The sequence below is a fragment of the Manacus vitellinus genome, unplaced genomic scaffold (assembly GCF_001715985.3).
Source record: "Manacus vitellinus isolate BGI_N305 unplaced genomic scaffold, ASM171598v3 scaffold_1_pilon, whole genome shotgun sequence".
NCBI classification, from domain to species: Eukaryota; Metazoa; Chordata; class Aves; order Passeriformes; family Pipridae; genus Manacus; species Manacus vitellinus.
The window spans coordinates 48,901,201-48,928,559 of NW_021939396.1; the positions used below are offsets into that span (position 1 = coordinate 48,901,201).

General features: G+C 42.7%; 2 protein-coding genes across 8 annotated transcripts in view; one reads left to right on the forward strand and one right to left on the reverse strand.

Moving 5' to 3' along the window:
- The window catches only part of TGIF1 (TGFB induced factor homeobox 1), an 11,295-nt gene extending 8,599 nt beyond the window's left edge, over nucleotides 1-2,696 (forward strand). For all 5 annotated transcript variants that reach the window (XM_018081277.2, XM_018081292.2, XM_008925540.3 and 2 more), the window contains exons 2-3: nucleotides 63-289; nucleotides 1,632-2,696. In XM_018081277.2, coding sequence (XP_017936766.1) covers nucleotides 107-289; nucleotides 1,632-2,198 — 750 coding nt within the window. In that variant the 5' untranslated portion in view covers nucleotides 63-106 and the 3' untranslated portion in view covers nucleotides 2,199-2,696. The remainder of the gene's footprint in view (nucleotides 1-62; nucleotides 290-1,631) is intronic.
- A 16,169-nt stretch (nucleotides 2,697-18,865) lies between these two features.
- DLGAP1 (DLG associated protein 1) overlaps nucleotides 18,866-27,359 on the reverse strand; it is a 364,067-nt gene continuing 355,573 nt past the window's right edge. For all 3 annotated transcript variants that reach the window (XM_008925543.2, XM_018081188.1, XM_018081195.1), the window contains 2 exons: nucleotides 25,665-25,817; nucleotides 18,866-22,869 (listed from right to left, as the gene is read on the reverse strand). In XM_008925543.2, the coding sequence (XP_008923791.2) occupies nucleotides 22,660-22,869; nucleotides 25,665-25,817 (363 nt within the window). In that variant the 3' untranslated portion in view covers nucleotides 18,866-22,659. The remainder of the gene's footprint in view (nucleotides 22,870-25,664; nucleotides 25,818-27,359) is intronic.

The following is a 27,359-nucleotide window of genomic DNA, read 5'->3' on the forward strand; positions in this document are numbered from 1 at the left end:
AATGCTGGAGCTGAATAGTTTATGAATATAGGAGGCTGATTGTTCTTATCTTGTAATTGTAGGTGTAGTTGCAATATCAGGCAGTGAAACAGAGGATGATGACACTATGGATGTCCCACTGGATCTTTCCTCATCTGCTGGCTCAGGCAAACGGAGGAGACGTGGCAACCTGCCCAAGGAATCCGTGCAGATTCTTCGGGACTGGCTGTATGAGCACCGCTACAATGCTTATCCTTCAGAGCAAGAAAAAGCGCTGTTATCCCGGCAAACACACCTTTCCACACTACAGGTATTTTAAAAAGTAGTTCTCTCTTCAGAAGGAGCTGTTTTCTATTTTAATTTACCTGTGATCTACTCATGGATACAAATGTTTACACTGCATGTGAGATTTCCTATTTTATTGTTACTATCCTGCTGATGGCACTTGTAAGGAGAGATACAGATTGATTGTGTGTTACGATGATCTTTGTTTGTTGGGATAAAATTATTTTTCTGGGAGAACAAACAGTTACGAATTTGAGCATGTATGCTAATTTCTTGTGGAATCGTGTCCCAAAAGACATAAAATGTCTGTACAAGGTAATTTATTGTGAGAGGAAGGTATTTATTTGTCAACAGAGGTTTTATGGTGATAGATATGCAGCTTAACATATAACTCTTTGCTTCTTAAACTGCAACTTGAGGCTCGTTCCTGTAGAACACGCACATATGTAATTATGTGTATGATGACTTCCATTATGATCAGTGGAACAACCTATACGGGATAGAGCTACTGAAGTGTGTTAGTACAGGTATGGTGAGGCTTTTGTGTGGTTACTTTGGATTCTCATCCTGGAATGCCACTGGCATCTGTGAGGTCCCTTGGACACATCATTCTCATCTTCTGTGATCGATCATCTTTGGTGGAATAGCTGTTGACCATTGCTGCTTTTCACCCCTTGTGGGAAGGTGGCTGCATGAGAAGTTAGGTAAACCTGGGTTTGGTTTTGAGAGGTGCTAAATAGAGAGCAATCTTGTTGACCTCTGGGCTTTATTTTTCCATATTAATTAATTAGTAGAAATTTCATAGTTGTCTATAAAGTAAGATTTCCTTAATATAACATCATAAAAAAAACTTTCTTTATGTAGTAAACAGAAAAAAGACATTGAACTATAAACTATCCTGTATTGCCCAGGAAACTGGTTTGATATTTAAACAAGGACAAACTTAAATGAGGTAATTCATGTTATGTCTGTCGACACAGTCAGTTGAACAAGGAAAATCAGTAACTATTGGAGGGAGGAGTGGCTCTCTTCAGAGAGAAAAAGTTTTGCTGTTGTTAATTAACCTGAGCTAGGGAACAATAGCCAATAGGTTAATGTGTGTGCACAGAGTTAAAAGCTAACCCATCAGTCTGGGCTTCTCAAAGCCTTCAGATGTCCAGGGGCTTTCTGTAACAGGAGCAGGGAGTCAGTGGTACAGCCAGGACAAGGGAAGGGCCTTTGCCAGGCGTGTCAGAACTTGTCAGTAGGTCTTTCTTTTGTTGTGTAGTGAAGGAAACTGCTTGGAGGGATTAATTAACCCAGTGGCTCTAATGGCACATAGTTGGAAATGAATGAAGGTAGAAATTAAGATGTCATTTTATTCCCAGGTCTGCAACTGGTTTATCAATGCACGCCGCAGGCTCTTACCTGACATGTTGAGGAAGGATGGCAAAGACCCAAATCAGTTCACTATCTCGCGGCGAGGGACCAAGCTTCCCGAGGGCAGCCTGATGGAGTCTGCCATCAGCACAAAGAACTACATTCCCCTGCTGGAGGAGACTGCCTTCCTTCCCGCTGCTGCACCGCTTGGCAAGACTGTGTCCTCTTCCAAGCCAGCTTCCCCGGGATCGGTCCTGGCTCGGCCATCGGTGATTTGCCATACGACTGTGACTGCGTTGAAAGATGCCCCTTTCCACTTTTGCCAGCCAGCTGATGTAGGCCAGACCACGGACCTGCAGCAGCCCCCAGCCGGCAGCTTCACAGACAACCCCCTTGCCTGCCATGAGGACGCGTCTAAACTAGGACCTGGTGCAAACACACAAAGTGGGCTCTTTAACACTCCTCCTCCAACACCACCAGACCTTAACCAGGATTTTAGTGGATTTCAGCTACTGGTGGATGTTGCACTCAAAAGGGCGGCAGAAATGGAGTTGCAGGCGAAACTTATGGCCTAAATCCCCTTCCTTCTCCTTCCCCGTTTTGTTTTACCAGGCAGGGATCTAACAGCTGTGTGGTTATTGCCACCCACACAATATCAAAAGACTTCACTGCATTATTATTATTTTTTTTTTAATAATCTTATTTGCACAAGGGGATTGCTGAAATGAAGCTTCCTGTCACTGAGATGGTCTTCAGTGGAATACGGTCATTCCAAGAATTATAAACTTAAAGCTACTGTAGAAAGAAAGGATTGTGTGTTTTGTTTTTTTTTTTTTTTTTTAATGTTTTCTTTGTAGGTTTTTCATAATGTGAGATGGTTCCCAAGATCATGTGATTTGTTTTCGTTTCTTTCAGACTGTGCAATATCTAGTAATGATATAGAGTCTTCTTATCATTCCCACGTGGAACGGAATATACCGACATGCTGTTTAAATTTTCAATTTTTTTAACAATACAAACTTTGGATGATCATGCTTTTTTCCCATAATGTAATAAAATATTTTCTTTAAAAATTATGTATACAGAGTATTTTGTTGCATACGAGCTTTGCAGAAAACACAGCTTACCCTTGAAATAAATGGTAGAAATATTTTTGAGCTCACGCTGACTTTGTTTGGTTTAGACAGCTGTGCTAGCTGTTGTTGTTAACCAGATGTTTAAAGGAATGCTGAAAAGTAGACCAGAAGTACCTGTGTTCTGGTATGTTGAAATTTTTTAAGGGGCCCAAGGGAGCTGTGTAGGCAACTGACTAAATTTCAGAGGGTTATCTTAGGCCCCTCTAAGAGTTCCAGCTTTTGGGTCCTAGAAGTACTTAAGGGCTGGGAAATGTGATGGTCCACGGGTAAGGTTTCTGGTCCATGAAGATGAAAAGAAGAGACCAGAAGAGAGGTTGGGGCAAGTGTTCTTTAGAAGCAGATTTTTGTGATGGAGGTAGTAGACATGACTGTTGACACATTTTGATGGGGGAGGGCAAGGACTTTCTACCCTTACTTTTCTTGGACTAGCAATGACAAGGTTTTTACTCAGTAATTCTAGCAAATTGAAATAAAGTAGACTGTATTGTGTTGAAATCTGAGTTCTGGGAAGCCAGGTCTTTGTGAGATGCTTAAACAGGTGGTTGGCTCAAATGTAGAAAAGGTCCCTGTTGTATTGGGGTGTATTTTTTTGCCAACAGAATCTGTATTACCTTTCAGAAAAGGACTTTGCTATCAAAATGACTTATTACTGAAAAATGTGAAGACTTGCAGGTCACATTTCAACTTACTTGAATGTCAGTCACCCACCCTTATCCTTCCAACAACAGTGAAATAAGAGACCTCCAGGGTAAAAAATCGGTTCTGGCTAATCCTTAAAAACAAACCATTTGTCTATTTGGGAGGTTGGGGGAGGGCTTTGTGGAGCAGGAGAGTTGATGAATTTAAGGATATCGTGGGTAGAAGAAGACTGCAATATCCAGACTACAATATGTATGCATTCTGTTTTGCTGTGGCCTCTGTGGTTTTTTTGTGTCTGAAATACTTTGTTTTCTGGAGTGCTCTTTGAAATTCTGAACTTCTGCCTTCCTTTAACCTTCAAGTTTAAAATCAAAATGGCAAATAGTAAACATTGGCTTACTCCTGTCTGCATCAGCGTCACTAACACAGAGTCATCCTAATATACTCTATGAATATGGGATTATTTTTTTAAAATACTATGGAAATAAAGCTGGAAAAGAATTTTGAACATAGAGATGGCTGTATACTCTGCCTTGAAGGAATTTTATGTGAGTACAGAAAGAGCCTTGTGTATTATCGCTCTGGACACACTGTACTTGATACTTAAAAGCTATTTTTCCTGGGGATACCGATGTATGTATTATAATAGTTTGGTTAGGTTTCTTTAATGCTTAATTATAAAATGAAATGGAAGTATGCTTCTTTATGACTGAGGTAAATGTTGAGGGAAAAGTTGGTCAATAGACATGCTTTTTTGGCACAGGTGATTTATCTCAAGGGGTGCTAGAGACCCTAAGCTGAATGTTATCTTCGATAAAGGTTTGGGAGATGCTTCCTTGTTCTTTCCTGTCCTTGCAGGAAGGAACTTTATCGCAACACTCCTTACACCCATGATGAAGGAAAAGCAACCTCACACAAATGTTTGAATTGTTTAATTTGAATTGTTTGACATTTTCCTCTTTAGTTTTCTTTTTTCAGAGCATTTTGCTGGTGTGCTGTGGGGTAGAGGAGACGTGGGGCACTTGGATCATTAAAGGGCATTTTCAGAGAACTTTACTCTTCTTTACTCTGCCCTTTTAAAATAAAAAAAATGTCAGCAAGTTTAGAAAGAAAAAAAATGCTTTGCTGGCTGAGCTGACCAGTTCTGTAATTCCACTATAGCAGCTGCAGTACTGAAAATGAAAATAGGATGAGGAAGAAAGCTGTTGCCTTTCAGGTTAACAGTTTTCATTGAAAGTAAAAGCCTGTGGTGTCTCTGCTGTTTTCATCTACTGTTATGCCACACAAAATGGTGTTAGTGTAAATGAGCACCAAAGTCCTGTCTGTGTGATGAGCACTGCATTTCCATTTTGCTGACTGACTTATCCTGGGAACTTCACTTGTGACCAGTTTTGCTTGAGGCTAGTTATATGCTTTTTAAGTTATTACTTATGTTGAGGTTACACCTAGAGGTTCAACTGTAGTCATAAGTGAGACACCGTTGGCTGAGTAGCACCTGACACACTGTGTAAAGCTTTTCCTTACCCTGAGGTGTTATTTAACTTGGAGGAAGGAAATGACTCATTGAGTACCCACTAAAATGTATCAAAAGGGAGTTTCTGCTTTCCTGAAATCTATAGCATTGATAGTTTTGGTGCAGACTATTGAACTTTGCCTGAACCTATGATTTCTGAGCAGAAACCTGAAGTAACTTCAGATAAAATTATCAAAGGTAGGTAGATGTAGGGCATTGGGTGGAGCTAAGATCCAGAACTGAGCAGGAGTCCTAGTAACAAACCAAAGGCTTCACGTGCTGGTTGTACATCCCTGATAGAGCAAAGGAAAAGTTTTATTTCTGAAACTTGTTTTACCGTGGAAAAGAAAAGAAGGATAAAGAAACAATGAGACAACATGGGCAGCTTTGCTGTTCTTGAAGCAATAATAAACCTAATTGCAAAGCAGCTTTGTTAAAACCTGACCTCTGACTGAAAACTCACACTTTGGCTACTCTGAAGCTAAAGGGAAGGCATTGCTGTGTGTTATTGGAGACTGTGTGGCCAGCCAGGGCGTCAGCGAGCTAAGAGGTATGACAAATTCACGCCAGGGAAAACAGCTCACACGCAGACTTCATCAACCTTGTTTTCATGGCTTTTGTGTCTTGTAAACAAGTTGTGGCAGCTGCATGTGATAAATCTCTGCACAGAGCAAAAATAATTACAATAGGGAGGGAGTCTTGAACCAGGCGTCGCTGCCTGCTTGCACAGGGGCTGTGGGGTGGTGTCTCACTGCCTATTGGTGGGGGTGGCTTGTGGTATCCCACATGTCTCCCAGCTTCTGCCATGAGGTCAGTGTACATGTCTATAAAACCGTTGAAGCTGTAACAGCTGGCCTCGTGCTATGGGGGAGGGAAGGGGTGTAAGGACAGCTGGAAGCTGGGCTAACTTGCACAGCTTCAACCTCCAGGGCAATACCAGCTCTGCTGCCAGAAGGATGCTGCTGCCCAGGCAGAGTGGGGGGCAGGCAATAACTGCATTGGAAAAGGGGGGGCAGGAGCAAGTAAGCAGAAACCAGTGAGGAATAATCAGTTTTCCCCTTGGAGATGAAGTAAAGCTGCAGCGGGAAGCCCAGCCTGTAGAAGGTGCAGTGCAGCTGGGAGCACAGGTGCACCATGACCCTGTTCAGTGTCACTCTTACACCTTTGGTATTTAGGCCATTTGCAGTTAACGGTGTCCTGCCTGTCAAAATCTATTTTTGTTTTTCTTGTAGCACTCACGCAGTTTTTTTAGTAACCTTTGGAGTACTTCATACTCCTAAAACTAACTCATTTGAGTTTTCTTTTTTCTTCCTCGACTTGGCGTCTTGCAGTTGTCAACTTCCTGCCTGGCTTTTCCCCAGTAGGGATTACTGGCATGAATACAGCTCATGTTCACTTTTCAGGACATTACTTGTTTTAAGTGTCTTATTCACCAGCTGCTGGAGTTGTTATGTCTCTATCCTGTTTCACTGGTTCAGCGGGCTCTTCTCCCATGAGTTCCAATGTTGAGACTGAAGGGGAAGAGATTAGATTAGCCACTCACTCTAGCAAAATGTCACTTAAAGCTGTTGCTGTTCCAGACATAATAATTGCACCCACGTGTGCTGTATGTGGTTCAGTGTGTATTCCAGTCCCTATCATGACAATCTGTGCCTGGAGTTCTCCACACACAGAAAATTGCATAAACCGGTGCTAACTGTGCTACAAAGTGAAAACTCAAGCTGCTTTCTCCATCTACGTTTTGCGTGCATTTGTGCTGACAGCTCAAAGCCATTTTGCTCACCTTTCACTGTTATTCCTTAAAACTCCCTGTTCTTTCTGAAGCTGAGGCATCAGGTCTGGGACTAAAATTGGCAGGTATCTCAAGTCTTGCTACACAAGCTTGCAGGTAGGGTACCTTCCACCAATAGGTAGACTTCACAGCCCTTTGTAGTGCTGTGATGCCACCTCACTGTGCAGTATGAATCACAGTTCCTGAAAGTGATGCAGACACGAATAAGTCACATCTGCCTCACAGCTAATCCCTGTTCCACTGGATAGCAGGGTTTCTGCCAAATTCCACGTGTTTCTACTGACAAACAAGGTGTTGATCTTTCAGCTGCTTACACCGATGTGTAATAAACCTTCAAAGATGTACAGAGGTAGCAGTACTTTGAATTAGTGACTTAACTGGGGGGGGGGAGGAGGTGGCAGCTTATGAGTTGAATGAGTGCACATGTCAATTATCTAACCTGGTTATTCTTGCACAGCTTCTCTGGGACCACAGACCAGCTCTGTGGCTACTTTCTCTAATTGCATCTTAGGCGGTACCTGCCCTGGGTGTTGAGCCCTGTCTCTAGGTGTGTAACAACGTGACACAGAGCAAATAACCCTTGTCTGGGCATATGTAAACCCTGCACGTGGTGTTTGTTATGAGCCTTTCGTCACATAATTTAGCTGACAGTGAAGAGGATTGACCAGACTACAGTGAGAGCAGGTCAGTCCCAGTGCTGTGGGGTTTGCAGTAGTTATATATGTTTCCATGGCTTCTCCGAGTCTTTCCCTCTTTGCAGCGCGTCCATGCTGCAGGGTAAATGCTGTCCTGGAGCTCTTCAATCAGTGATATTTCACAAATTGGCAGGACTCAGCTTCTTTCTGAGAATATTAATTTTTATCAGTAGTAGTACAGAAAAAATTCTCAACTGTGAGACCTGTAGTTTTACTAGTATAGTATTCAGTAAATATACAGAAAATGTTTGATCCTGCCTTTGAAGTCCCTGCAGCCTGTTAGCTGTTTGGGAAATCATGTGTCATACACTTCATACTTGCTTCTGCTTCCTTCTTCAAATCAAACACTTAGGGCCTTGAGCGGCTTACATTAAGGATAAACCATTTGGTTTCTTTAACTGATGTGTCTTATCTAGTTTCAACATAAACCAAGTGTTCTTTGCTATCTCAGTGTTGCCTCTGGTGTCCTAGCTCTTTTGCCAGAGCAAAATTGTTTTCTCCTGACTGGCAAATAGATTTTAGTGCTTGGCTGGGGGCTTTCAGCCTTTTGAACTCTCCTTTAGAAGCTGTTGATGGAGAAGACAGTTTTCATTGTTATTTGCAACAGCTTATAGATTTTACCAGGACACACATATATATATATGTAAATTATATAAATGTGATTTGATATATATATATATATATATACACACCCACCCACCCACCCATATATTGCAGTAAGGATACTATACATATATCAGTCCTGGTACTTATATAAAAAATAAACAAAATCACTTGACCGATTGTGAGAAGAACATGATGTCCTCCAGCTTGCTTTTATGGATTTGTGTAGCTTCTCTTGGAAATTGTTCTGGAGCAGACACGTAACTGGTGGTAAGGATCACAACAGTTTTGTAATTTTCCTGAGTAAGCATTCAGCTGTTTTGCCAGAGCCTGTAATTTCACTTCCTTTTCTAGCCTGCAGTGTTCTGATTGCCTGACCTTGTGTCCAACGTCTTATTTTGTTTTGTTTTGTACTTCTAGTCTCATTCCTTGTTTGAACTCTCACTCCAACATCTCTCTCTCTGTTTGACTTGAGAGTGCTTACATAATATCATCCATAGTCTATTTAACTAGGTTAGAGATATTTGACTAGTTTTGTACTGTTTTGAATCCCTGCTACCCCACTACACTAACCAGAACAGCAAATCTTGCTCTGATGTAAACAACTCAACTTCTGCTCATGAGAAAAAGCACATTTTCCCTGTGTAGATAGCTCAACTTTTTCCTAACTTCTGCTTTCTATGTTGTAATGGGGTAAGCCAAAGAGAGAAGCAATTAATAATAAAATCCATCAGGCATTTTTAAAAATGGAGAGATTCTTTTTAGTTTCAAGTTGGTGGTGTTGCTTTCAGCACACAGTTCTGGCTCTGCTGACACAATCCTTCCCCAGGTGAATGTCCCACCTGGTGAGGTGTGAAGCAGACATTCCTCTGCCAACCTCCACTAAAAGGTTAGTTCAGGTTATTGTATTAAATGCTACTTAGGCAGTTGTTGCTGTAACTCATTCTTCATGTTAAATTCAGCTGGCTTGTGTTCAGCCAAGGTATTTCCAGTGATGTGCTGCCAACTTTCTCCAAGGGCCTCCTCAGAAGTATTCCTTCCTTAGCTGGTGATACACAGAAAAAAAGTCCTGTAAATATCTCCTTTTAGTTTGTAGATTTTCATCTGCAAAATACATAACGTCTGTGGTCAAGATATCAGTCCCTGCACCTTTCCTTCTACCAAATCAGGCCTCCTTGACCCCCTGCTACAGATATGCTACTGTGTCCATAATACCTGGGGCACGGGGTAATGTCCCAGTCACCCTCTGAAGGGAGGGTGGCATCCCTTGCCATCTCTTTGGACCCTAGAAGGAGGTGGTGGGTATGTGATCATGGGAGCAGTGAAAGTGGCACAGAAGGGTGCTGATGGTCTTAGGGAGGGCAGCATGTGAAGCCCGGCTGGGGAGGGTGCTAACAGCCAGCACCACTCTCTGAGTTTCCTCTAATGTGAGTATAAATAAGCAGAAGGCATGGAGGGAGGTGTGGGGCCCTGCATCATTTTCTCCCATATTTACACTGATAAGCGACACGTATTTCCACTCTGAAAAATCTGATTTCCTTTCCTTTCAAACTGCAGTGATGAAGAAGCTCAGGTTTCCTTCCACAGGGTCAGAAGAGCAAGGAGGGGTGCCTGGACCAGCTGATGTCTGTGTTGGCCAGACTCTCCCTGTCCGGCAGAAGTGACTCATCGGTGGCATGACCCGGCTGCTCTGTGAGCCTTGTTGAACTCAGGGGGAATTTGACTTCAGATCCTCTACTTCCTTGAAGATTTTTTAGTCCTTGCCTTACCCCAGCCCTCTTATGCATTTGCTAGCCAGTCTGGGCTGAAGTAGGCTGCCCCAGGTGCCTTTGTGGCACTGGTGGCTCCCTTGTTAGGGTGTGGGGAGCTGCCATTGCAGAGCTGGAGCTGCTTCCTCCACCTGGGGCTCATTACATGCTGCTTCCTCTCCAGCTGCCAGGGGTCTGGACAGAGGACAGAGAAATCGCATGCGAGGTGCTTGTAAAATCTTCTGCCCTGTCTACCATTGAAGGAAGAGCTGGCTGAGCCTCCCTCCCTGCAGGACGGGCTTCCTGTCCTAGGAAATCCCTGCTGTAAGGCAGCCCAGAAGACCCACCTTGGGGATCTTAAACTGCAGCCAGTCAGCACTGGCTGGGTACAGGATGAGAGCTATGAGTTTTGAGAAAGCCTAATAAACCTTTTGATTATACATCAGAAAAAAAAAAAATAATCCTCCCTGCTCCTCAGCTCTGTGGTTTGCCTAAACTTACTTCCCTGGGATACATTGGAGTTTGATCTTTGAGAAATGGTATCTAAAAAGCCCACATGTAAAAACTTAACTGTTCCAGCGATAGGATCATAATCTGCCTTTGATCCCATAAATTGCTGAACCACAACTCTATCCGTTGCCCAAGGACTGCAGGAAATGTACACAGGGTTATGCAAATCTCTAGGAGAGGGAATGTTTTGCAGGACTGCGGGGCAGGAGGAGGGGGGGAAGATGGCTCTTGCTGCAACTGTCAGTTTCTGGATTGCAGCTGAATAGTTTGGCAGTCCCTGCGCTCTCCTGTGTCACCCTGATGCCAGTTCCCACGGCTCCTAGCCCTCTCTGCTCCCTGTCCAGTTGTGCAAGTCTGGAGCGGTGAGGTTTTTCAGAGCTCTCCCTGTGTATGCTGGTGGCATTTACAAGCAGTCTGCAAGCTTGGACCTTCATCTGCATTTTTCTCCAAACCACTACTGCGAGTGCACTGTTCATGTTTCACCTCTAAATCCCCAAGACTTTTGCTGGGTGGGGATATTTGCGTGGGAGTTGGTGAATCAGACGGTAAGGTACAAAATAGCTTCTTTGGGAACCTTGAGGAGAGGTAAGTCTGCACCAGAGCCCAGTCAAGGCAGGACACAGCAACAACACAGCAGGGACACAGCCTGCAGCTGGGGAGCTGTCAGGCAGAACTTTAATTTTGTGTAAAATGTGGATTTTCCTCCTTCCCAGACTTATAAGAGAATACTCAAACCCTTGTAAAGAGGCAGGTTGGGTGCAGTGTGGGAGTACATCCATCACAACATTCAAAACAATGGTGCTTTACATCTTAACCGTAGCTCAGGATAGCAGATCCTATTTAAAAAAAAAAATAAATAAAGATCCCTTGATCCTTTCTCCATTCCTTCTTTTTTTTTTTTTTTTTTTTCTCCTTTTGGTATGTAAGCTAAGTGACATGACACTGGACTTTGGTACTTCACCCGATTTATTTTAATTTGCATGTTGAAGGAAGATGTGAAAAGGGCAAGATGAGCCCACCCTCGACCAGCTGCCCTGGCAGAGCTCCCCTGGCAGGGCTCTGCTGGCAGGCATGCCCTGATGCCATGCTGTGCCAGGGAAGGCTGTGCTGCATCCAGTGCACAGCCCGTCCTTTTCTGTAAGCTGCCTGTGCCGTACAGGTACAGCACTGTGCACACCAGAATGTGGGGCAGTGCTGCATCAGCTGGGCGCGAGTTTGTTTTGCTGTTTCTGTTTGTTTTTTTCACCTCGGTGATAATTCTTACCCAATGCGGGATCTCTGCTCTGTGTACTTTACTACTCCTTGTGATAATCAGAATCCGGCCCTGAACTTTTTCACTACAAAGGAAACAAGAACTTTGCCCTGTTGGCTGTTAATGGGGCATTCAACGATGCTGCAACCTCTTCTCACATGCAAAAAACCCCAAAGTCTGTGGAAAACAATGTTATGCTGATGGCAGAACACTCAGTGTTTTTTCACCACCGTGGGTGGAGATCAGGCATTTTGACATGACGTGAGATTTCTGGAGTCAGCCTCCTCTTGAAAAAAAAGCAGGCGCCCAACCAGTTGGTGGAAAAAAACCTTTAGATACCAGGACCGCCAATAACGCGCTGTATAAGGCTCAAAGTGCAACCTGTGATGGGCAAGTGCTGAAACATTAACCAGACCTTGGGACACTGTCTGTAGTTGCCGCTCGGTGCCCACACCATTGCTCCTGGAAGCGGGAAATGAGGTCTGCACTATTATTAGTCCGCGTGGAGAAAGGGCACCGTGGTGTTTGCACAGTGCCTACGGAAGTGCTGGCGGCCGCCCCGAGGTGTTGTGTGGGGGGCAGCAATAAAAAGGTACGAGCTTCCCCATATGGCAAGAGGGAGAGGCCGAGCGCTTAAATCCCAGTCTCTGGCTCTTGTTGAAGTGCTCTGATGAGCACTGCGGTGGTGGTGGTGTGAAGCTGTCCTTCCACATTTACTCTCATGTTTGCAGGTATAGCCTGCCTCATGTGAAACCTCTGACTCTAAGCCTCCCCCTGTCCTCAAATGAGGTAAGACTGGTAGGAAGAACAAATATAATTTATGAAGTTACAGGTTGCAATGTAAGGGGAAAGGACAATGCTAGAGCTGCTTCTGGGCCCACACCTCAGATGGTTTGGATCTAAGTGGTGTTTCAGTGTTGTTTTCTTTTTAACACTGGTGAGGTGTCCTGTAGATTGGATGAGGAGATATAAGGAGCCAGAAAGCATTTCTGAGCACACAAGTGTTGTAATCACATTACTGCTCCCTGAGCTCAGCTGACACAAGAGACAGGTAAACATCTCCCACTGCCCAGGTAGGTGACAGTATATAAATCTTCAGAACACCCTGAGGAATAACAAGTCTTTTGCAACTTTGTCTTTGAACTCCTTCAGAGTTATGCTTGCATGATGGATGACAGCAGCGGCCAGCCATACTCTGAGGGATAGTGCAGCTCCCAACTACCTTGCAGAGGTTTTATCCTCAGCTGGAGGAAGGGTATAGCCAAGCTCTGCATCATGCCTACACTTGCATGATGAAACTTGTCATTTCCTTTCCAAACATCAGCACCCTCAGCAAGGCACTTGGCATCGGGCCAAAATCCATTCCTATAGTGTCTCTTTGTGCTATATACATGTGTAATGTTAACTTACCTGATTCCTGCTGTGGGTTTCTCCACAACCACTGACACATATATACATATCTTGTCTGTGTGGTGGCTTTGGGAGCAGCCTTTTCCATTAAGGCTTAGAATTTACCTGAGATTCTGTCCTCAGTTCAGGAGCAGCAAGTGATGCTTTACCCTGCTCATGCTGAATCATTCGTAGCTGGCAAGAGTTTGGGAACTGAGAGATCATACTTTATTGTAGTATATTACAGCTGCAGAAAAGGTAGTGGATTCTGAGTTTATATCAAAAGACTAATTCTTGGTCAGGATGATAAAGTCTTTAGGTCTAGAGCTTTGCCTTCACAGCTCTGTGTAAAGTAATTGCTCTTGTAGTAGTGGCAAAAGAAAGGACGTGCTCATTTATGGTGCTGTAAATCATACAAATAATTTCCAAAGACAAATAAAAAAAACATAACAGAGAGCTCTGGTGCAGGGCTCCTTCTTGGATTGTAAACACTGCAAGACAGAAATCATCAATATTTACACAGTATTCAGCCCAGCCCAGCTTCTCTGGTTGGGCCTTTGGAGGCACTAATAGTAATATTAAATCATGCTGAATACCTTCTTACAATATTTACAATTTAACGATAACCAGTGTGTGTGCCCAACACTGTGGATTGTGACCATGCACCGCCAGAACCAGAAACCCCACGATCAGGCCAAGTGTTGCGATATGAGCCCTAGCTCTTCCCCCTGCTTATCAGACATTCCCTGTGGTGGCCAGGACCCTTTATGGTGCTGCCAACATTCATCAGAAGCAACTTCTTAGAAGGAACAATTCAAGAGTAACTGTGTTACTGTGTGAGCTGTCACCAGTTGTGCCAAGGACTGTGAGTTGAAAAGTCAGGGCAGGAAAAGAAGCATTACAGATACCATCGCCACTGCCCTCTGGGCTTGCAGAAATGTGACACAGAGAAAAATTAGCCTTTTGCAGTTTCATGTTTCCTTGACCTTTTGAAAGGAATTAAAAAACAGATCCAACTTGTGCTCCCAGTTACAATGCTGAAAGTCCAGAGTAAATGTAATACACTGGCTTCTGAGGTGCAAGAGCAGAATTTCATGTTGTCTATTAAAAAATCACAGAGAGAGAAAACACTGAGGTGTAAAGATAATTGAACAAAAACGTGTGAGTTCAAAGCTAAACCTCCATCCCTGGTAAGTGTAATTATTGGTATTTGAGTGTAATTTTGGTGTTCAAGGAGATTCATTCAATGTGCTCTGGTGGGATTTCTGTCTTGGCATCATGAGAGGTAAAGAGAAAACATGTGCAATGCCCTCTTACCACATGAGTGAGAGATGTGCCGCAAGGGAAGGCTCCCAGACACCAGCACTGCAGCTGACAAACTCTGGCAGTGGCAACTATGGCTAACGTGTGTGGCAGGGATGCTGTGACAGCACCTGCAATCACACCACTTGACACTTGGGAAGGCCTTGAACCATTAGCATTAAGCTCACACATGCTACCTTGACGTGAAAACAGTTCCAGTTAAAAATCATTTCAGAATTGTTATGTTGGCTCATGCAACTTTTGACAAACAAAATCCACTTGGATTACACTTGAATGAAAAAGTCTGCATGCTTTGAGAGGTTTTCTTTGTTTTGGCTTGGTTTCCTGGTTTTACTTCTCACCTTCCAATAAAAAACTTTTTAGCTTAGAGAGAGAGAAAATAGAGGAGGTGAGCTGCTTCCTACCTGAAATCTCAGCATTGCCTGGCAGAAGCTGATCGATGTGAATCATTGGAGTGAATGCAGTACTGCACACAAGTAGCTTTTTTACAAGGACACGTCTGTTACGCAAAGGGTGGGAAACACGTGGAGTACACTGCAGTTTGCTAATGTATGGCTGGGTTCCCAGGTCTGTGTACATTCTTGCAGACAGGCTGCAGTTGTCATGATGCTATTGCCAGGAAAAACATAAACAAAAGGAAACTTCTTGTCAGTTGAAGCATTAGGTTAGTAATACAAAAGAGTACTTCTTAGGGTCCTTCAGACTGGTACACACCATCTATTTGTCAAAAATGTTTTTTCTTGCAGGTAGTCATACAGACTCATTGACGCAAGTCACCAGTTTTTACATTTTTTTTTAAATCGCAGCAGTATTTACTATGTGGTGAGTCAGGACAGTGAGCAAGGTCCTAGGATTCTCTTGCAGAGGATCATGACTTAGAGTTCAAGTGTTTTAGACAAAGCTCTTTTGGGTTCACTTGAAGACTGTCAAATGGATGTTTCCATTGAAGTTGCTAAAAGTTTGTCTTATGTATGCCTCCACTAAGTTTTATAGCTGGCCATTAGCCTGGGATGAAGTCTGGTTTCTCTTCCAACACTGCAAATGCAATTGTGTAACTTCACTAAAAATCCAAACCTGGTGTTTATGCTGGATTAAAACAGTAGTTAGCAACGTGAAAACAGGAGTCACCCTTTCAAACTCTTCTTTCCCACTATGGCAGCTTACTTCATGGAAGCAAGAGCCATCTGACCTGGATTACTTTTTGATTATGTTATTTGTGTTTAATCAACACCACATTCCTCCAGAGTTGTCATTGTTTCAATAGTGTGTAAGAAAGCCCTGCCCTGTGCAAGGGCTGCTGTTGCCCAGGGGCCTGCATTCCCCTGTCCTCAGCTGGTGGCATGATGCTGCCCTGGTACCTCTGAGGCTTGCAAATAGCACAATGGAATTTGTGGGACTGTTATGGTGGCACTGATGCACTGGGAAGGGATGTCACATATTTAGAAACTATTTACTGAAATGTTGCTCCAAGATGGGAAGGAATTTCTGCTTTCAGTTGTTGGTACAGGTTGTGATTTCACCCCAGTATCACAGCATGGCAAAATGCTGTGTCAGTTTTGGTGCATTATTTGTGAGCTCTCTGATCCGTACCAATTTTTTTCCCTTTTGTTGTCAATTCTTGAATGGAGACATGAGGAATGATACATGCTTAAGTGCATCAGTTATATTTATTTGCTTCCCCTTAGGCCTAGCTTAGCCATGGTTTACCAGAACAGTTTACAAAATGAAGAAATTTGTTTTGTTTTGTTTTGTTTTTTTTCAGGTGATAGGAGCTTTCTTCCCAAGACTGGCAAAATGACTGGAGCACAGTGAGTTATTATTACGACCACTTATTTTAAAAAGAGAATTAAAAAGAACGTGATGTAAGGTGACAAATAATACAGCTCAACTCGTGCAATGCATTAACTTTTCAGTGCTACTTATTTTGTAGAGCATGCACAGGAAAAGCAGGGACGATCACGGTTCTGAACACACACTCACAAAGCGATTCCAGATTGCAATTGTGAGCTCCCATAGTCAGTACAATAGGAAAAAATAAGACATAGTGTTTTAAGGACATGACTTTGATAATTCTCTAGTTAGAAGCCAGGGATAAGTGATGGGTTGGAGATTCCCACTGGGGAAATAGGTTAGTTACACTGGAATGGGTTACCCTTTACTATTCAACATCTCAGCTCCCCAGTTACCATCTCCAAACTGAAGTGTTTGCCTCAGCACATGGTTGTTTACGCAAGTGACTTATCTTACATTGGTGAGGCATTTGATACCCATAAAACATCCATCACACTTTGTCCTACTGCTTTTCTTTAACTCAAGATGAGGCCCTTCGCTCTCCCTGAAGCTTTGACAGCTTTGAAATGTGGCAGAGCGTCACTGTCGGTGCAGCTCAGGGGCTGCGCAATGGTTGCCTTCTCCAGGGGCTCTGCAACACTTCAGCATTTCCCCCTCTTTGAATAGAGGTGGCAAAATCAAGAATTGCTTCCATTCTGATTGGCTAAGAATGAGGAAAATCTCGGCACCCTATCACGGAGATAGTTAAGTGAAGAGTCAATACGATGAAGGCCTCTGCATCAGGAGTTGCCCATAATAGGTGGTGGTAATGTCACAGCCGAGCTTGTTTTTTAATACAGTGCTTTTTTTTCTCCTTTCATGTGTTAGTTTTTTTCCCTCTGGGTGGAGCCAAGCTGGGGAGGTGATGACTTACCTGCCACAGCTTGGTAGATTGCAATCTGGAACTGGCAGAGTGTTAACACAATGCCCCAGCAGAGCTTTTCTGTCTCTAATTTCAATGATTATGTTGTCACTGGATCAGTGAAGAGAACCATGAAAAACACAATTACCAGGAAGCCCTGTTCCTTTCCTCGCCCCTTTGTCTCACTGTGAATCGGGCATGTGACTCACAGAGCAATAGAGGACCCGCTGTAATCACGCGCACTACCGAAAAGGGTGCTGTCCGCCGATGGGACCCAAGCGTGGGAAAGCCTGACTGCTGGCTGGAAGGGCTGGTCACGTCATGTTTTGCAGCTGGTGTCCAAATGCATCCCAATGAATCAAGTGATAGCAGCTACCTTCTCCTGCCACAACGGTGGCCAAGCAAACAGGCAGAAGAGGGGCTGTAAAAGGCCCCCCGCTGCATACAAAAGCATGGGGAAGGGAAGCTATTGTGGATGAGCTTGCCATGACAGGACAGCAATGTTTTTTAGGTCACTGGCATAGCATCAGACTAAAGGGAAAGGGGTTGAGTGTGTTTCAACCGTGGGTGCTGGTCCCAGGTTTGCTCAGTGGAAGACCACTGGTGCATCATGACTATTGGGGCTGACCCACATCATTATGTGATGCAGAGTTGAAAAAGAGAATTTCACTTGCTGACTGCAAATCATTTATAAACTTAAGACTTCAACAGCAAGTGCCCATAGCAGCAGAGCAGCCAATATTTTTATCATTAATTGCTATCAAAAATGCCAGCTCAAAGTAAACACCAACTCTGAACAGATCTGATAGGCGAGCATGCTCCAAACTGGTGGTTGAAATGAATTATTTGCCTATTGCGTGCTGCAAAAACAATGTCTTGCAGGAGAGAACGGACTTTGGCAAACAAACTGACATCGAGCTATGCTTGTGGGGAAGGCTCCTGATTTGATCTGGAAGGAAACATTGAGCTCAGATAGGGATAAAGTTTACCTTAAGCATGCATGAAAGGCAGGGCTGAGCCATGGTTCAGGATTCTTCATTAGTCTGCTGGAGAACAGCGTGAAACATAGCTGCTATTTTACTCCCTCCGAGCTATTCTCATTACAAAAATGTACAAGACACCTCAGAAAGGTTTTTAAATAATAAACCATTCCCCCTTCCCCCAGTGCATCCATTTATCAGTGACCATGAGCACATAAATACCAGCAGGTGAAGAAAGATCACTTCATCTTGGTGGTAAGCAGAAGTTCCCCTGCCCAAAAGCCCCTACCACAAGTCTTTCTCATCCTCCTGTGCTGAAGGTCTAAGCATGGGCAGACAGTCCATGGTGCAGCACTGACATGCTATTAATGTAACTATTAGGCTCTACAGACTGAATCAGGACCTGCTTAAGTACTGGTATAGACATGAACAACATAATCTAGGACATACTTCTGTGTGATTTGGCGACTGTCTTTATTTCACGTAGTGGGAAAAACCCCATTTGGAAGCAGGATTCCACTGACGGGAAAGTCAGCTATGCCTGCCAGGGATCTCTTTTGCCCCCAAAATTCAGACATCACTGGAGATAAGCAGAAGATGAAGGGAACCAGCGAGGGGAAAAGCAAACAGGCTGGGGGTTTCTTGCCATGTCTTTTGAAGTCACCAGTGTAACTCCTGGCATCTTCAGTGGGGTTTGGCTGGGTTCCGTGCAGAAGCGCCTTTGAAGATTTTGCTAAGGCTCAAGGCCTTGATCACGGCAAGTTTTATGCCTGTGAGCAACTCTGTGCAGATGAGCACTTCCAGGGCACTCAGCAGGACGCTTCGGATGAGACTTTGCAGGATTGGTCTTAAGCAATGAGAGCTTAAGAGAAACATTCTGCTTGTCGTGCTTTTATCCTTGACCACATCAAATGAAAAGTCTTGGCAGTTCTGCGAGAATGAATTTGCATTGAAAACCCACAGCTCTTACAAGCAGTGCATTAATTATTTTATTAATTTGCTCTTTTTACATTATGGGAAACATTCATCTATTTACATTTTCCTGTCCACACACAAACCAGATAGATAATCCTATGGAAACCCAATTTGTTAAGCCATAGAAACACTCTTCTCTGTCTAAAGGCTTTCAAATTTGTGTCTTTTGTTTCAAATCAAAAACATTTCTAAAATCACGTCTGGGAATGCAGGTAGGCCAGTGATTTACATTCCAGTAAATTAAAATATGCATTTGACCATTTCCCTAAAAAAAAAAAATACCCAAACCAAAAAAACCCAATAAATTCACAAAGATACAGTTTAAATTAAAATGATAGTGCACATCAAAGCATTAAGGGAACACCAATAAATAAACAAATATATTACAAATAAATTATTTCTATTTACCTTTTCAAATATTAAAAATCTTTAATCCATTTCTTCATCTTTCTTTACAAAAAGATTATGAGAATTTTATGGAAACATCTGCAAAAAATATAATAAATACCTCTTTTTTTTTTTTTTTTAAACTTTTGAAGCAGGAGACGAAACCAACCTTTTCTAAAATTTCCCCTAAGAAAAAAAAAACTCCAATAGTTTAGTCCCAAAGTGAAACAGAATATAGGCATTTTTAATATACACTGGGCAGGTTAGACTAAAAACAAATAGTTACAAATTATACTGAAACAGATGATGGAGCAAATATACTAGCATTAGTGTTGGTAAATGAGTCAAGTGGCTAACTAGTGGCATTCTAGGGGCAGAATTATTTTATTTTATATTTTCTCGTATTGGCAGTATTTTTAATATTTTGCTAAAAAACTAGGCTAACACCATAATAACCTTTCCAGTGCCAAATGAACAAAGAAGCATTCAGCTAAGAATAAATTCATTTAAGATAGATACAAAAAATATTCTATGATATACATATACAATAATTTGTAATGTACAAGACTTGATAGTCTTTGCTTTTCTGCTCTTTTAGGGGGGAACTTGCTGGATATAAATTTCTGTAGCCACTTGTCAACCAAAGTCTTAACTCATCTTTCATAAAACGTTCACAAAACTAAGTAAGTCTGCGACACAGTTGTGAATGTGGACTCTCACCTGGGTACTGCTTTGAATACTTCAGTACAAATGAGTTCCAAATAATTAGTACTTCTTATGACTATATATGCTCAAAAGTGGCAGTTGGCACTATTACGTACTGCAAACACGGTGATGTTTTGTTGCTGCTAAAAGTTAAATGCAGTGTTTCAAAACTAGCAAATACACTGGTATTCAAACACTTAGAGGGTCAAACCTTTCAAAGCTCCCGTAACACCAAGCACTCTAGGGTTACACTGGATTTCTGATCACTCTAGTTAAAAGTCTTTTATATATTAAATTATTAGCCCTTATCTTGTAAACCACAGCAGTAAATAGTTGTGCCCTGTTTATAAAGACATAGCTCAGATATCGATGGCTTTGAGAGGTAGCAAATTCTCTAGTGGTTTTAGTATGCTCTCATGAAAATACTTGGTGCCAGAACCTATTACCTCTCCTATTTTTTGAATAAAATTAAATTAGCACCTGGCTATGATGTCGTCGGAAAAGAAGCTGTCTGGCATGGTCTCGATGAATAGTTTTAGCAAGAGCTTAACTTTTCAATGACGATTTTCAATGCTTTTTAAGTGCAAGCTGCAGAATTACACCACACGTGCAGTGGGATTTTTCACTGGTTGGACTGTCCGTACAGGTTTCGCAGCTGTGGGCACAGCCAGCCAGCACTGGCATGTGGCAAGGGCTGCAACCCGTGCCCCTCCGTGGGAGGGCTGTCCCTGTGCCTGTGCCCACTGGGAGCAGAAAGCAACCTGCCTTCCTCTCCTGCGTACCCCTGCCCTGGCAGGCACAGGGTGAAGAGCATGTAGGGACCAGTGGAGTCCAGAAAGCCCTGCCTCAGGACTGTAAACACACTGAGGGCTGCACAGCGCTCCTCCGCCCCAGATCGGTCCTGTCACCCAAACCAGCTCACGCTAATTCTGCTGTCAGCAGCACATGCCAGCTAGGCACGCGTGTGCGCACACACACACACTCACACGCACGCACACAACTTGCTTTCAGCAACATGCCTGACATCGCTTTCCTAATGTTGGCACAAGAGAATCCAGTAGCAGTGTGGTTGGCATCATCCCTCATCAGAGAAGCTGGAGGACAAGCCCCTGCCCCAGTCAGGGGTGGCTGGAGGGGACAGACACGCAGGAGCTGACCTCTCAGGCTCCTCTCCAGCCCTATTATCTGCCATTTCTGCCCACTATTAATGAGCTACTTAGGATGCATATTTTTCATGATTGCAAAACAATGGCAGAAGCCAGGGTCTGAAGGCTTGTCGTGAAAAATATTAAGTTCATATTGATCCCATAACTTGTGAAAAATAGTCTATTGTTCTTGCTCAAATGGGAACTTTATACTATTAAGAGGAGGCTGAATTAGAAATTTACTCCTAAACATGGATGGTTTGGTGATAAGCAATCTGAACTGTAGCATACAACTGGCTGTGGATAGAGCAAAGCAAGCCTGGCCTGAAAATGCATCAGGGGCTCCACGTACAGTAATGTGACTGGCATCCGTGTGTGGCTGCGTGGACGTATGAGATTGGATGGTCCCACCGAGATTAAGACATCAACAAAACCAAGCTTTTTTTCTTTTTTTTTTCTTTTTTTTTTTTTTTAACCAATATAATCCATACAATACAATACAAGAGGAATTGACAATACAGTACAATTTTAAAAATTCTTAATACTTGGACAAGAAAATCCTTCTTTTATATTATCTCTTCAACTGTCATTACTTCTTATCTCCTTCCTTTTCACTCTTTTATTGCCTTTCAAAATAGATTATTTCCCTGGAAGATCGAATTTACAATCTTCTGCTGATTGAAATGTTTAAGTAGTGATTGATGAAATAAAAATGAGGCAGTTTGTGCAGCTGTGAGTGTGCAGGTATCTTTCCACAGGATCTTTTATATCCCTTGCCTGTGGGATATACTTCCATCTCACCTGTGGGATACACTTCCACTTTTTCACCTGCCAGAGCTGTGGGGTTTTTTTTTAATCCCCGCCTCCCCACTCCCACCCCAGCCCCCTCCCCTTGTGTGACTCCTTAATTCAGGTGAGAAGATGTGATTCGGAGGTTTAGAATAAAGTGCGCCATCTGCTTTAAAAAAAACAGTAATAAAAAGAAGGGAATCCAAGTAATAGCTCCTTTCATCTTTTGTGAGGAAGACGGCAGAGTCCAAAAGGATCACCCTGCATGACTGAAATTTCCGAAGATCCCTACAGTTTGATATTGCTGTACACTGGGTAACTGACTAGCTTTAGACCAACTAAAGATCATGAGTAAGTTAAATGGAGCATCTACTGTACAGGTGCGCAGGTGCGTGGAAGTCTGAGCGCTGCGTTTATTTGTTTCAAACAGAAAAAAAAAAGGATCATACTCATTTACATGAGGCAAAGTGGCAGCATCAGTACATGTGACAAAGCATCGTGATGACATGGGAGAACCTTCAGAAAGCAAGGGTGATTAGAGGACATCTCTCGGAGGACCGACAACTACGCCACGGCAGTGGAGTTCACTGGGAGCATCGGGGCAGCTGTGTACAGAGAGAGGGGAGGGGGAGAGGAGGGAAGAGAGAGTGAGAGAGAGAAGAGGAGGTACAAATACTTCGTGGTGACCTTGAGCAGGAGCCTAGAGGGGCAGATTATACATGAGGCTTGTCTTGCCAGAGAGAGTCCTCCTGGTTGGATCCCTTCATAGCCTGGTCTGGGCTTCGGGGATGTATATCTCAATGCTTTCGGCGCTCTCGGTAGCTGAGTTCTGGCGGACCGATGCAGCGCGCTTGGCAGCCATCAGCCGTTTCCGGGCCTCTTGACGCTGCGAGCTTTCCAGAGAGCGTTCTCGTATGAGTGGCACCTGACCTTTCGATGGCTTCTTTGGCACTGGAGGAGGGACCCTTCTCTCCTGATCAAAGCAGAAGGTTAATGGCATTATACAGCTTCTCAGGGAAAGGTGGGAAAAACTAGGATACGTCAGTAGTTAGAACACACATTTTACCTAAGGTTTGTTAGCTCTTATCTGCCTTTCTGTCTTCAGTCAACTGGCTTTTGTGCTCAAGGGTTCATAACCATGGGACAAGGGCAAAGGGGAGGGGAGAGCTGGCCGCCGTGCTACTTCTCCTCAGGGATGGTACTGCTGGGGCCGAGGCCCCCACCGCTAACCGCTTAGTGCCGGGGACTAGGAGAGAGACCGGCCTCCCCTCGCCAGTGCAGCCAGCAGGGAACGCTGCTCTCAGCAGAGAAACTCTAGAGAGCCCCAGCTCCTGGGCCACCCTCTTCTATGTGTGCATAATGCTAGGTGCTCTTGCAACACGGAGGTGCCATGGCTTTGGTGTTCCCAAATGCAGATGGGAACTAGCTGTCTGCAGCTGGTGTATCTGAATAAGTAGCTTTAAAAAAAACACCATATATTTATGTATCTATTTTGTAGCAGTTTAATGACTGCTCAAGAACCCACATTTTGGGTCTCACTGTGCAAGCTCACACACTCTAGTCTCCTGCTAAATAGACATGAAGATACAATCAGCTAGAAATAGAAAAAACTGGTAGGAAAAACTTAAAAATCATTAAGAGAACATGCATTAATCACCGTGGTGGCAGCTAGCTCCAGATACGTGATCAACAAGGAGGACTTTAATGTATATCCTGGTGCATGTACACGCACACACACACACACACACACACACACATAGAAAAAAAAAAAGAAAAAAAAAGCCCAACAAAAAAAAACCCTTCAGAGAGGGATCTCTCCCGAAAAAGAAAAGTGTATTCAGGACTGAATTTCAGGCGGCCACAAAGACTTTGTCAAGTTAATTAGATTGTCTTTTAAGTTACATCCCCTTCCAACTGTGAACACGGTCTCTGAGTGAAGGGATTTTATCACACTACAAAGGTCCCATTCTGCCCTTTCGTTTTCTCTCATGCTGCTCACAACAGCTTCCATGGCTTGAAATATAAAGGTGCTTAGTTACCCTTATTCATACTTTGTTTTTTCTCTCCATCCAAGGATTGCTTATAAAGGGCCCAGTGGCAAAGGCCAAAGGCAAATATCAATTCCACAGAAAGTTTTTTCTATTTTTTTAGCCTTTCAGAAAGGTGATGATCTGTTTCATCTAAAATCATAGACAAATGCTCTTGAAACAGGAACACAGTGTAATTCTTTAAAATCTTTACCTTCCTACTGTACGTCCCTTTCTTCAGCACTACTTAACCTGTTATAGTCTTCTTTTTGTTGGAAACTCTTTGAAATGTTTTTCAGAAGCAAAGAAAAGGCACATTTTTTTTAAGGAAAGCTCTTGTTTCTTACCACTGCAATTGTAAACACTCAGCCTACCCGCTTTACTGTAAAAGCTAATGAAAGACCATATACCAGCATTTATGTGCATGCATGTTTGACAATTTTAACTTCCTTTTCTGACAGATACTGGAAAAAGAAAAAAAGAAGATAAGAAAATGACTTGCCTTCAGTACCTTGGGCTAGGAAAACACATTCCCATTCATTCCCCTACAAAACACACTAGGTGTGCACAAATGGTGTGAACATGGAACTCCTAAGTCAGGAATGAGTATTTAGTCTTGATTGGAGGAGGAGGAATAGTGCTACCAGCACTGGCTTTACAAGCTTCCTGCTGCAAGATTAATGGGGTTTGATATTATTATGGTTATTTGTCCAAAAGAAAATACCGCTTTGGTCATTGGCAGCCAGCTGAGCTGTAAGACTCCTGTCTGAGCCGCTGTACCTGTAAGTCATGTTCTCCCTCCTTCTGGAGATCCTACCTGTTGGCTGTATTCATTGCTATCAGACCAGCCACAGTGGAAATTCAGCCATCAAATTACATACCTATAGGAGCGCAACATTAGACCATTGATTCCTTTAGGAATGGGTCTGTGTTTTAAAGATTTTCTGAAACATTTGTGTATTTTGGCTCACCCAACTGATGTTTGTCTTGAGGTGGATAGTGAGGAGAGAAAAAAAGGCAATGGTGCCAAATGAGAATGTAAAGTGAAATGTGGCTCACACTTGGAGATGTGGTAGTTTTTCATGATGACAGAAGAAGACTACATTTACCAAAAAAAAAAAAAGACCAAAGTTCCAGATGATTTTTATGCTACCTTGGATAAACAACACTACCAGCGAAGTGAACATGTTTGTGAAATCATCCATTTAAAGAAAGCCCAAAATAAATAAAAAACCAAACAAATGGACAAAAAAAATGTAGTTTTTTCATGTAACATTTTGGAAGGCATATTTTTGATATTGCTCTGTTTGTAATCTGGCTACCAAAGTCAGCGATGGTTACAATGCTTCCCTAGTTTTTCCAGCAACACAACCTAGAACTCTTGCTGTATGCAATAATATGAACCGTAAATGTGATTTATTTAATTTTAAGAATCAATATATAAGGCAGTTCCTTCCAACGATTGATCGTCTAATATGATTAAATGTAAAGCTTAACAAAGTACCACATTCCCATTATCCGATTCACAAAGACAGATTTGGTTTAAAAATATGCCTGAAACATATTACAGATAATATCCCAGATGATTATTATGTAAACATTGTTATTACAATGAAATTAAGTTGATATGAGCTTCATTTCACATTTTTTAATGTCAACGCTGTAACACAGAGGCCTATTTAATCTGTCCAGTATTTGTGCAGGGTTTTAAATGAAGCATACAAAATCTACAGTGTTCTACCTTCTTGTCATGAGGATCCATCTGTTTCCAATTATTGGCCTTTAACTGATGAAGTTCATCAAATTTCATACTAATATTTTCTATGGACAACTGCAGCATATCCCAAAACCCTGCTAAATCCTGGGAAGTCGGCCGTGGATGTGCATTAGGATTCTGCGCAACAGAAGAAAAAAACATGTTGGCTTTAGTACTTCTTAATGTAAAACATTTGTGCAAATGGTTACGAATCTCACTAGCAAAGCACTTTCAGCAAATCCAAGCGAGTGTTAAGACACAGAGGGAGAAGCAGAGCAGAGCGCTACTTACTGTCGAGTTTATTTCAAGGAGCCTGGCTTGGTGTTGAGCTGCTGTGCCCCTGCAAGCAGCCTCTCACCAAAGGCACCAGCTACCCTCCTCAGACTAGGGGTAAAGTCCATGTGTCAGGTCCCCTGTGGCAAGATCTGCCTAGGGATGTTCCTGGGCACAAGTGGTGATAATCCTAACCGCACTGAAATTAATTGCCAGCCTCCTCTTCACCTTCACGAGGAAGGATTCCCTGCCATGTTCACACTTGTAAAAAGACTGATACCTGTGCAAATGTACATTTGCTGCATGTGCAAACAGTGATATACCGATGTGTGAACACTTTTCCCACCCTCTGAGATCCTAAGGTTTATAAAAATACACTATTTCAAGAAAAAATTGTCTCATACACCTCAGGCCAATTTCTCTTTTTTTTTTTTTTTTTTTTTTTGTAAAGAATAACCTGTGCAGGATGAAAAGCTCAGAAGAAAACATGTAGAAACACAGTAAATCCATTTTTACAGGTAGATTTTTTTGGAAGAAGGAAACTGGGACACAGGTGGGGATCATAGCTTTGTGTCCCAAAGGACAGCAAACTCACCAGCCCAAGAGTATTGCTCAGAAGAGCATATCTGGATGGATAGCATCTTCAGCACAGGGTGGGCCAGAGGCTGGTGACCCAAAAAGTTCTGTCCTACCTTCTGTCCCTTCACTGCAAACCAGCTCTGAATGCTTCTTGCATGCAGAGGGCATACATGAAACCATCCCTGCTCCACTGGCAAGGTTTGTACGAGGGAAGGCTTTCTACAGGATGTCTCTATAAGCTGGTTCTCAGTTGAAGCTCTTTAAATGAGATGTTGCATACACTCACTTCAAGCATGTTTTTTTCATAAATGCTGAGTACCTACACAAATCTGAGTCAGCAAGATTGCATGGGTGCTGTGGCCTCATCAGATTACATTGATATATTGTTATTAATTAATACATAAATAAACTAGCAGTAGCACCTTGTATGATGTTTTTCGTGGCTCAAGTTTTACTCTGCCTTTAAGTTTTCTTCCTCACCAGAAGCAATAACCCAAAAGAGTCAGTTGCTTGCCTTATGAAATTTCTATTTGTGCTTTTTGCAGCCACACTGACAAAGGATTTTATTAGGATAATTATACCATCAAAGGAGCAATTAATGAAAACAATGAAGTATATATTTTAGATTCATAAGGAGACCAGAGATTCATTTGGATTCCTAGTTTTTCAGTGCTTGATGCTAGCACGTTGCACTTTATTTATGAAGATGTGCAATCAGAATGCTTTTTCAATTTTTGTATCAAGAATTGGAAGTCTCATTCAGACAGAGCCAGTTTCTGTTGCATTTGTCCACTAAAGCAGATTTTAGTTCGGGGCTTGTTTCCCATG